Raw genomic sequence first — 12,379 nt, 5'->3', positions numbered from 1 at the left:
GTGAGTGCATGATGATCACCAGCCCATGGTGATGACGGGCAGCTTTAACTCAAGCCTTATACCCTCTACCGACTTACAGTACGGGCCAAAAGTCTGGACACACTTTCTCATTCAATGTGTTTTCTTTATTTTCATGACCTATTACATTGGTAAATTCTCACTGAAGGCATCAAAACTATGACTATAACACATGTGGAGTTATGTACTTAACAAAAAAAGGTGAAATAACTGAAAACATGTTTTATATTCTAGTTTCTTCAAAATCACCGCCCTTTGCTCTGATTACTGCTTTGCACACTCTTGGCATTCTCTCGATGAGCTTCAAGAGGTCGTCACCTGAAATGGTTTTCCAACAGTCTTGAAGGAGTTCCCAGAGGTGTTTAGCACCTTCACTCTGCGGTCCAGCTCACCCCAAACCATCTGGATTGGGTTCAGGTCCGGTGACTGTGGAGGCCAGGTCTCCACTTTTTGTTAAGTACAAAACTCCACATGTGTTCATTTCATAGTTTTGATGCCTTCAGTGAGAATCTACCAATGTAAATGGTCATGAAAATAAAGAAAACACATTTAATGAGAAGGTGAGTCCAAACTTTTGGCCTGTACTGTATATAGTGCATCTAAAAAATCTCCCCAAGATTTCAAGCTGTGTGGGGACATTTGGCACTCATGAGACATAAACAGAAACACACATAAAATGTTAAATTAAGGCTTAACCTTCCAACAAACTTCACATAGGAATACTTTGGTCAAAGTAATCAACACTTTGATTACAGTATGATGGGAGGAGGGTCATTAGGTGCCACTGTAATTAACAAGTGATAATTAAAAAAAAATCCTCCTAATAACATTGCGACTTCTCTTAAAAGTCTAAAAAACTCAGATATGTCATTAGTGCCCCATAACATGTATACAAATACAAAACTTGAATTTTAAATGGGCTTAAGCATATTAATAAATGGTGGAAACATGATAATTATTAATGCTATTTTTATTCATGTGATATGTGGTACTAATTTATATTTATTTCCATAGTATGTTCATCAGTTTTGAACAAAAACACTATGTGTTATGGTCTATATGTGATGCACCATCCACCTTACAGTTTTGGGCTAGAAAAACAATCATTATTTTGCTGTTTTAGGACATTATTAGATTATTAGATACAGGAGTATAAGGGTTGATTTAGTGCATTTATACCTACAAATACACTTACACAGACAGGCACTCACCCTGTGCATTAGTGGTGGGACAGTAAATCAATACTGCAATATATATAAATAATTCGCCTCAAGATACATATTGCACAAAATTACAAACGTTCAATACATGCTGTAGGCCATAATGTAGGCTGAAATTCTGTGCAATATTTATGTTTACAGAAGAAAGGGTCACAAAAATTTACCATACAGTTGTAAAATTCAACCATGCAGTGATTATGGATCAAATTCTGCTTTTTAGATGGTAAAATTTATATGTATTTTTATATACATATATAGTAATCTATTTTGATGACAACCAAAAAGTGAAGTGATTGTCATTGTGATACACTGCAGCACAGTACACGGTGACACAACGAAATGTGTCCTCTGCTTTTAACCATCACCCTTGGTGAGCAGTGGGCAGCCATGACAGGCGCCTGGGGAGCAGTGAGTGGGGACGGTGCTTTGCTCAGTGACACCTCAGCGGCACCTTGGCGGTTTGAGAATGGTCAACCTTCCAATTACAGGTCCGCATCCTTTCCTGCTATGCCACCACTGCCCCATACTGCATCGATTAAGAATCACTGAATCAGCAGAAGGAAGATGACATTGCAACTGTGAAAAAACACAGTTTTACAGGATTGTCTGTAGCTGTAGTTTGATTGACTTCTAGGCTTCAGTTATCTGGGTGTTAGCTAGGTTACATTTACATTACATTTAAGCTAGGTGACCCAGCATTACTTACTAACACTGTACATGGCAGCAACTGGGCTGTAGTCCAACCCTACACATACAAAGCATGTGACTATAAATCAATTCCAACCATGAAAAGTGTCTATTGGGGGGCTGTTTGTACAGTGTCCTTAGCTTCCAAAAATGGCCTTGGCCTTGAGAAATGAAAATTAATGCAGTGAAAAAACACCTTTGAATCAAATTGTTTAAATAATTTTGACTAGAATTTATCATGTCATAAACCACAAATGACAAGCTAGTTGTATTAATTTACTCTTGTGAGGTTATAGAGTAATACTTATTAGGTTCATTCTGAATTAATTATTCGCTATCTGTTATCTGTCAAAGCCCATTGAGACATACTGTATGTGATTTTGGGCTATATAAGAAATAAATGTTGTTGTTGTTGTTAACCCAGGTCTTTATGCTCCTTTCCCTGATTTCAATAAATTATTTGTGTTGAATTTATCAGCAGCTTGCATGCAGATACACTTGTGGTTGTAAAAGACACAGCATTGGGGCCAGCAGGGAGACTTCTTCTCAGAAGGGAAGCTCTCAACAGACAGCTAATTTTGAGTGTGTGTGTGTGTGTGTGTGTGTGTGTGTGTGTGTGTGTGTGTGTGTGTGTGTGTGTGTGTGTGTGTGTGTGTGTGTGATTACAGTATACACTGCTCTCTCTGGCATTAATACATAATTGAGAACGGTGCGGCCAGCCTATAGAGTGCTTAGAGGCTAATGACAAACTGTGGTGGATGGAAGGAGGGGGGTGAATAAATAATGCAGTAAACCCGGGGTGAGGGTGCACAGCTGCACAACACACACACACACACAGATACTCAAACTCACTTACCTTACACACTCTTTTTCTCTGCCTAACACACACTTACATTCTCACACAAAAACACTTTATTTGTTGCTCTGTGATACACACAGACAAACACAAACTTTCTCACAGTCTTTTACTTAAAAGACTCCAGTAAACAAATCTATGAGTGCCCCAGTGTGTATTTGTGTGTTCACAGAGATAAAATTAAAAAAAAAGTATGAATCTCTCAGGCCTTAACGTTATACCGATGCAGAAGGTTCTAAGAAATTGGTTTATCGTGGTTTCCACCATCTGTCCACCTGTACGTTGCTGTGAAATTTGCCTTAACTTCACAGCACACCGGCAGCTGATTCTCTGCTGGTTACACTTTACATGTCTCCAACATAATTAATACTCTTTAAAATAAATAAATAAGTTTTAAAAAGTTGCGTGCAAGTTAACCTAATTCAAATAGGGACAGTAACGGACAGTTGTAATTAAATTTTTGTAAATGTTAATGACTCACACATCATTAGAGAAAAATGCCATACAGCTACAGAGAAATGCTTAATTATACACACAACGACACCGTAATGAGTTCCTGCATCATTTAAACGATGAATGAAAAGATTCCAAATTGTTAATAAGCAAACCTCAAACACACACACTGTACCTGCTCGTAGTTGAATGTGTCCAGCATGCCCAGAATCAGGCCCTGAATCTCTGCAAGCTTTCCTGTACCATACACAGGATCCTGTAAAATCACACAGAAAAATATACAATAAAATGTAGGTTCTCAAACTGTGGTAGACAGTAGTCTCTGGGATATGATATGATTTGTAATATATTCATTGTGGAACAGTTAATATCCTAATTTTCTGTGCGTTTGCCGTACTGACAGTGAATAACAGCCAACAATAAATAATATTCAAATTAGGGACAAAACTGTCTCCTATGTAATCTAGTTAAATAGGCCCATGTAACTGCCTTTTAATGACAACATAATAGAAGTACTTGGAGCGTAAAGTATTTTCGGAGGTGGAACTCATTGATAACCACAGCAGTAGTAAAGTGTATTCATGCCCTTCTGTCAAACATACATAATTACTTAAGCACACTCTACATTTCTTCCTCTACATTCTCCCACTGGAACACAAAACTGCAAAGTGCTTTTTGTATCATTACTTTGTGCCACAAATGGACCGAATGCATTTTATAGATAGATGGTTTTGCATGGGTTCTGTATATCCTGCAAGAAATGTATATACCATGATGGTTTTTTTTAAAATAAGGTTCGAATGTTTTAAATTAGGACACTTGGCAATTGTGACAACTGGTCATTTGCCAGCAGGCTGCTACACGCCTATTTACTGATATAAGTGCGCACACAGCAGTGCTTATAAAAGAGAGCAGGTGTTTTTCCACACTTTCCTCTGGATAAAGGGATCTTTAGTCTGCAGGCTACTTACAGGCTGCTGCTGCCCTGGAGGGGGGTCAGGATTACTCAAACTAAGCCTCAGGCAAAAGCTCCTATGCAGCCACTACTAATTGCAAATCACCAAAGAGACCAGATTCCGCTTCACATCACTGATGTTTTCAATCCATCCACCTCGCACCCGACTACCCTCATCACCTGTCGAGCAAACAAATCTCCTCATGCTGTCCTAATGTCTCACAGAATTTCAGGCACTTATACTTCTTTAGACTGTTTATATTTCAACTGCTATAGGGTGACAAATCATATTAAGCTCTTAGTGTTTATAACATGGCACATTAGGCTGCAGGTTGTTAAACCCGTAGAGCATCACAGCCCTGGCCCTGATTTAGCTAAACTTATCGAATGCAATAGTGTTTGTGGTTTATAGAGCCCATACATAAATAGCATAATATTAATAAATCTTCCCAGTCAATTAGAAGTCATCTTAATGACTATCCTCTGAGCAGTGCCTGAAGTGTATGACAGTGTACCGGGTTCCCTCATTAGGGTAAGCGGTTATGGATAGTGAGTGAGTGATCGTTTAAAGGTTTTGGTACCAGCAGTCTTCAAAACTATAGCTATGTATAGATATAGGCACTTCAGTGTCAGAAAGAATTACACAATGACAAAAAGAGCTGGGTTAGTAGTTAACAAGCTAACAAGCAGCAGTGCATGTCTATAAATCTCGAAGGTTTGAGGTAACTTTAGCACTCCCCATCCTCTAGGTCTGTTATAGAGCTGTCATGATCCGGTCCGGAAGGGTTTCCTCGGACCGGAGTTTCACGTTAGTCCTGTGTAATGGTTCCTAATCATGTTCACCTGTGTCTTATTGTATAAAGCCTGCCTGTTTGTTTCTGTTCACCATCGGGCCTTTGTTATGTTACATGTTCACCAGTTGCAGGATGTCTCCCCTGTCCTGTTCTTCACCGATTAAAACTGTCTCGTGCACATGCGTCCTTCCTCCTCATCTAGTTTGTCACCGTCTCAGTTCACCTGCCTCGTCATGCCAGATGGTTGTGACAAGAGCAGTGTAAGTTGGGCGCTAAGTGTCATTCTCAGTTGAACAGTGATTTTGACAGGATTGTGTTCATACCTCAAATTCATACCACCAGCACATATGATTTTTCAGTGAAGTTAAAGTTTCTACCTACCTGTAAAATTCGATGAATGATGGCGGGAAGAGCAATGAAGCTGGACATGCTGTTAAGAACCTGCATGGTAAACTCCTTCAGCACTGAAAGAAAGAGAGAAGCTGAGTGACGTGTGATGTGTGGAGTGGAAAATATTAATTGAAAAGCTTAATTAGGCTGCTCTTATCAGAGTCTGCCAAGAAAAGGTGTGTATTTGGAAAAGGACATAATTGTGCACGACTTAACATGACAGTGTGTGTTCTACCTTCTGAAGTCTGCTTCGCATCAGAGCCTTTAAGGAGTTTTTGTGGTGACATCATTGCTTCAAGCAGAGAAAACCACAGAGCCTGAGAGGAGAAGAGTCAAAATAATGCAGAAACACAAACACAAAGGACACTTGTATACAACACATACACACCTCTCTCTGTTGTTGGTTGAGCCCGTGTGATCCTCTGACACACAGGGCTATGATGTCACCCAGTGCCCCCTGCACTCTCTGTAGTGGCCCCTCTTCCTCCTGACCCTCCTCTTCTTCATGCCGCAGTTGGTCCACCCCCTCTCTTGGCTGGGTCAGGCCAAGTAGTTTGGCTTCCAGAGTCTGAAAAATGTCAACACAGATCTGCAGCTGAGAAATTTCACTGATGGTAACCTGAAAGCTCGTTGTAAGTCGCTCTGGACAAGGGCAAATGGCGTAAATGTAAATGAAATACCTGGAAACAGCTGTCCTAATGACCCTGTTTCAGGGCATTCTCTGAAATTAATTAGTGTTTCTGTGTATTATTTGAATATAATGACCTGTTTTGAGTGCTGATTATAAATCACTGGAACAAGTGGCCAGCATGATGATAAGTCAAGTCGGGGCACCATGTCCTCATTGAACTGGGCTGTATGCATCCCATAACTGTATCAGCCATAACATTAGGACCATATACTGAGTTGGTCAAATCAGCCATCTAGCTATCAAATTTTTGTCACTCAGATATTTACCCTTGCATATTTTTCCATATTTATCAACTTCAGACAAAATGGTCACTTGCAGACAAATCAATTTTACTCACTGCCAGTGGTCATAAGGTTAAAAAAAATACTGTGCTAATAAAGACATTGTAGAGGATGATAAAATTACAATTTGTTAACTGGATGTTTGCACATTAATCTTTTAATTAATCAAAAACCCTTGCTTGGGGCATGAATTTATTTTGGCATTCGGTGATGAACATGGCTGAAAATTGAGCCAGCACGGCTACGGTATACTGCACAATAAGGCTGTAGTTTCTGTTCTCTCTCACCTGCAGGAGCACCTGGAAGGCTCCCTGAATGTCTCCCTTCTTCTCTAGAAGAAAGGCTTTTGCTTCATGCAGCTGGTGTTGCTGTACAATCTGGTTTTGGACAGAGAGACAGGTGATATTAAAAGAAAGGGCATTCCAGGCAGAGAAGCAGTGCCAAACATGCAAAACAACGGTAAAATAAAGTCAGGAGGGCAATATAGCACCTTGAAACAGAAGTCAGGAACATTCAGGGAATGTCATACATTGGGTGAAACGTTTATTTAAGAAAACTGTACACCAGGGACAGCATCCACAATCACAATCTACCATCCAGTAACACACATATAAAGAAAGAACAAACGAGGGACACAGACGGTAAGTGACAGGGATGATAATGTGTGTTAAGAGAGAGTGTGTGACAGTGAGAGAATGAGTGTGAGAAAGATAAATGTAGTTTAGGGACAGAGATAGGGGCTGGGTGACGTTGACAGATCAGATCAGTACAATAGTGAGAGAGAGCAACAGACCCCCAGGGAGGGGGAGATGAAGAGAGGAGTGTGCGGTGCAGGTCGAAGGTGGGTGCAATGGGTGAGCTAACAGAGCTCTTTAAATATTTAACATGTGGTGCTGCCTGTAAAACACTATTGATTTTCCCTGTACTGTAAACCTCTGCACTACTGCAGGGCATCGATGGGAGGGCATTACTCCTTCCCCCTCTAACGACTCATCTCTCTTCAGCTCTGTTCTACCACATCTCTGAATAATCTCAGCCATATAATGCTTACAAAGTAAATTTACGTTTTTACAGTACATTTCCTGTACTTTCCCAGAATGGATCCTATGGTATTTGGAGGTAGCATGATTATGAGAAAATGCAAGCATGGCCATTTTTGAATGGCACTGCAATTAATGTACATAATTTACATGTCAATGTCTTCGGCACATTATTCAAAACTGAAAACGGAAGCCACTGTACCGATTTTCTCATGGTTGAGAAGAACTGTTATGCACAATAATTATTCACTGTACTATGTGTATTGAAAAATGTAGCATAACCAAACCATACATGGAAATCTGAACGGCGCCACACTGAGCTTTAACTAGCATACCATGAGTTGAGCGTTAGCATCCTTTAAGTGGGCGTGGCTTTAATATGGGATACATCTAATTGGTGAGCATGATTGTATATCACACAGGGCAGTTGAAATTTGCTGACCTTTGACTGCTGTGTGCCGTAATGCATTTTCACGCAACCAATATAATAAAAGCTTGCATTCGGTCTGCCCCTTCAAAACACAGACAGTAAGTGAATGTAAAAAAAAAAAAAAGCTGTGAATGTTATTTAAAAGCTGATCTTATCAGTCTCTGAGTGTCTACAACATGCCATTATCATGCCATTACCAGGGTTTTAGAAAACATGCAAACCAGCGCAGTGCATGACACCCTCAGTCTGCAAGCGGCTTATTAAACGGCGAAGAGTGCAGAACTTTGTTTTACTGTCTGAACCCATTTGACAGCATTCACCTGGCATATTCTCCCCACCGCAGTCGTTTATTCAAATCGTGATTTCAGTTTAATTTCAATATGTCATTCAGCCCTAGGCCAGGCAAACTCTTCTGTATCTTGAAGAACACAAAATAACTACCCCTTTTGTTGGTGTGTGAACATGATCATCTTTTAAAATAAGAGGCACTAGATAATTATGTGCTGGGGGGGTCACCTGAATTGTTTCTTCCAGTCGATAATCCTGGGAAGTCTTGAGGAAGTCTATGACCTGCTGGGGGCTGAAGCGGCACAGTAAGCCCACCAACTGCTCATGCAGATCGGGGCCCGACCTCAGGAGAGGCTGGGGATGAAGGATCTCTCTAGGAAAGAGGGAAAAAGAAAAAGAGCTCAAAATGGATCAGCAATTTAAAAACACCTCACTTTTAACATGAACATGGTACCCACAGTCAAGATCAAATTCAGAGAGATGCCAGTGATGTGCAACAATTCCAATCAGATATCAGATATTCAGTAAATTATAAAAGAGCGTGTAACCAGCGAGGATTACAATCAGGATTATTTTGACTAACATTTCCATGTATTTATCATTTCAATCGCAGATTTCGTCAAATCCACATAATTTGATATGGTGTGTTTATAGCTTTGCCATGACAGGCAACCCCTTTTAAACTTCTGCAAAGAATGAAAGAGTTCTGGCATCTCAGTAAAAAGTGCCATCGCAGGACAGAAATAGAGAATAAATAAATAAAGAAACAACAAGCCCAATTATTCTGAAAAAGCAGCCAACTGGCCCAAGGCTGCAAAGATTAACAACTAATACGATCAACAATAATTAGCAGCAGTACCTTATGCCAGAGAATCAGACAGCGGTAATCATTTATAGAGGGAGAAGAGAACACCAAACTCATAGACCATAATATCAATGGAATTAATTTAAAATGTTAATGTGTCAGAGCCTGACAGCGACATACGACCTGATCTGGGTACAGACAGGTGGTCACAAGCAGCCACTGCTGCAGCGAAGGCAGAACTACCACGCTGGGGTCTACTCAAGAATGTCCTTGAAATAACAAGTGCATAATAGTAAAATTTGAACGGAATATGAAGGGACAAAAAGGTCAACAGTGAATGCCAGTACAGAAGAAATGCAGTTATGCAGATTGTGCGCGATAGACAGAGAGAGGGGGAGGGAGTAAGTGATGGAAAGAGTCTATTAAGGCTCCTTAATGTTAGGCGTGGTGTGTATGTGCTTGTGTGTGTTTGGGACAGTGGTGGTTGTAGTTGCTCCATCCCCGGGCAACCTCCCAGAACTCCCCGCTGACTGCAGCACCACACCTGTTCCATTTCTCTTCTTCTGCGTCAAAGGGCTATAAAAGGACTATTTTACTCTGACACAAACACTCACACACACTTCATTCTATTTGTCCCGTCTAGACTTAAGGATAAGGATTACCTATTAAATGGTCCAATATGTGATCAAACCTTTCAGATATTCAAAGACACAAGGATCTCAGGACACCTCCACAGCTCGTGTAGCAGATTAGAGCAGGAGCACGATATGAATCTCCAGTCACAGTGCTGAGGTAAACGTGGACACTCCGCTAGGGCTACAAATAGTCCTCCGCACATCACCAGAGGTCACACAGATTATAACACCACCAGATGGATTTCCCTGGTGTTTCAGTGCTGAGAAAAGTGTTTGTGTGTGTGTATATGTGTGTTTGGGGGGAGGGGGGGGAGTCATGGTCATGGTGTTCTGTTCTCTCTCATGTATCTCATGTGACTGATTGTGTAATCCCACAGTTACACACTAATGTGCTGCACATGTGGCCATTAGAGGGTTCTCATTCCTGTTTAAGCACGAGCACTGAGGGTAAGCAGGGATTCTCAGCTGACAAAGGATGCATTTTTTCTATTTTTATCTGCTTTTATATGCCTCTAGAAACCTTGTCCATCCATGCATCTCTCGCTACTCAGTATTAATATGGGCTGTGAATATATTATAAGACACACACTATTTGAGTCATATCACAGATGTGACAGGAAATGCAAAGGAGAGCAGGAAGCGTACAATGACAAAGATGAAAAATGTGTGAGGGGGTGTGTAATAGAATGGTGAATTTAAGACAGCAAAGGAAAAAAAAAGCTTTTTACAGAGAGTTTCTCAAAAGGAGTGCACTTTCAGGCACTCAGAGTCTCTCTCTTTCTCACACACTACTGTGTCTCATACTATTTGTGCAAAAAAAAACCTCACACACACAAAGCCAACTGCAGCTCTGTCTTTGGCCCCTCTCTGCCAATGGCACAAATTCAGTAAATTACTTGAACCCATGTGAGTGTCTGTTTCCATTCACACTTTACATGAACATTTTTCTGAATGCATTCATTCACATACACATGGTAGATAACATAAATTTGGTCCATTTTTCCACTCTTTCACTTAACCGTTTAGTCTCAATCAGGGTAAACACTGCCTGTCTTATCCCACCGAAGGGCGCACACACCCCATTCACTCACACACCCAAAAAATCACCAATTCACCTTGAATTGTGCGCATGACTAGAAAGGAACCAAGAGAAAGCTCCACAAGCATAAAGCCGGATTTCAAATGGGGAGCTTTGGACAAGGGTGGTCAGAAGAACATCTGACCAAAGAGAAAGCCTTACAACGCCACAACCAATGCTGTAGTGGTTAGTGTTGTATGTTCTCTGCTGTGGGTGGGTGTGTGTCCATTTCCCTTTTAGATAATTGAGGGAACGGACTTAATGATTGGAGACTCCATCTATGATATCATGTGACATCTACATGTGACGCCTCCTTCACTCCTAGTGCTCATGGAGGAGAAAGTTTTAAAGTGAAGTGATTATCATTGTGATACACAGCAGCACAGCACACGGTGCACACAATGCTTTTAACCATCATCCTTAGTGAGCAGTGGGCAGCCATGACAGGTGACCGGGGAGCAGTGTGTGGGGACGGTGCTTTGCTCAGTGGCACCTTGGCAGATTGGGATTCAAACCAGAAACCTTTTGATTATGGGGCCGCTTCCTTAAAACTAGGCCACCACTGCCCCCAGGCGCCTGGGGAGATTATTGCGTTGTTGTTGTGAGTTTTTGGAGAGTTTTGGATTGATTTGTGTTGTAGTAGAGATTGACTCTGTGTTGTAGTAGTTTCGTTGCCTATTCCTTGTCTGTTCTCTCCCTTTGTAAATAATCTCCCTTTTGTGTGTGTAGTGTTCGTTCTGGATTGTTGTTTAGCACTGGTCTGGTTTGGATTGGTAAGTTTGTTGGTTTGCTTCACTTGCCTGTACTATAAATAAACACACTTTTGCACTTTGGTTGTGTTGTGTGTTCCAGCCACCTATTACCCTCCCTTAGTTGTTCATGTTCTCTACCCCTGACGGGAATGTGACAGTACAGAGCAGTTTGTGTGTGTGTGTTTCTTTTTTAAACATGAACTCATAGATCACACTAAAAATCTGAAATTACCGTGGATCCAACAGACTCTGCAAGAACAGGAACACCAGGTGGTCATCCTTGAAAGTAAAAAAGAATGAAGTGAATAAAACATGCAAAAGAGAAAAATCTCAATAGTGTTACTAATGCAAAAGGGTTAAACTGGGATTTGTTATATTGGGAGGCTCAGCATTCTGCTGATCACAATCATTCTGACAATGCTAATAGCATCTGTCCAGGATGGATCAAGAAAACAAGATTATTATTACTGTTAGCCTATGTTAACTATGAAATCATAAAAATAAATAGTTTGAGCAGAATATCTGAAATTTTAAAAACCATATTAAAACCGACTTATTTCATCCATCATCATCATGCCATTTAAATCACTGACTAGTGACTGACTTAACTGAGAGATTTTTCTTTAGAGAAAGAAAAAAACTTGCAAGGCTGCGTATCCCTTGATGACATAAATTGGGATCTGTGTGCTGATTAATCTTCACAGCCAGTGGGAACAAAGATCCATTATGTGCATGTGTGTGTTTTTTTTCCCTCATGTTGATGTATTTTTTAATGTCACACTGCAAAGACACTATGATATAGGGCTCAAAACACTACAGTGAAGTAAAAATAATCCCAAGTACCTGTGAGGTTTTAATTTGTTTAAGAAAAAAACACACCGAAACACACACAATTCCTGTGCGCTAACAAGCATTTCAATTAACACACAGCCTATCTCCCAGTGTAGCCCTGATAAAACAAACCCAATTACATGGAAGCAGCAGATAGGGCCTAATCCATTTACTG

General features: G+C 40.6%; 1 protein-coding gene across 4 annotated transcripts in view; it reads right to left on the bottom strand.

The window, feature by feature from the left end:
* Positions 1-12,379, bottom strand: part of vps8 (VPS8 subunit of CORVET complex) — a 64,489-nt gene that overhangs the window by 20,116 nt on the left and 31,994 nt on the right. For all 4 annotated transcript variants that reach the window (XM_028979947.1, XM_028979950.1, XM_028979949.1 and 1 more), the window contains 7 exons: positions 11,606-11,652; positions 8,332-8,476; positions 6,633-6,722; positions 5,762-5,941; positions 5,609-5,690; positions 5,365-5,447; positions 3,410-3,490 (listed from right to left, as the gene is read on the bottom strand). In XM_028979947.1, the coding sequence (XP_028835780.1) occupies positions 3,410-3,490; positions 5,365-5,447; positions 5,609-5,690; positions 5,762-5,941; positions 6,633-6,722; positions 8,332-8,476; positions 11,606-11,652 (708 nt within the window). The remainder of the gene's footprint in view (positions 1-3,409; positions 3,491-5,364; positions 5,448-5,608; positions 5,691-5,761; positions 5,942-6,632; positions 6,723-8,331; positions 8,477-11,605; positions 11,653-12,379) is intronic.

This window comes from Denticeps clupeoides, chromosome 5 (genome assembly GCF_900700375.1).
Source record: "Denticeps clupeoides chromosome 5, fDenClu1.1, whole genome shotgun sequence".
In the NCBI taxonomy this organism is placed as follows: Eukaryota; Metazoa; Chordata; class Actinopteri; order Clupeiformes; family Denticipitidae; genus Denticeps; species Denticeps clupeoides.
The sequence above is the reverse complement of the archived record's forward strand: the minus strand, read 5'-3'. Positions and strand labels throughout refer to the sequence as shown.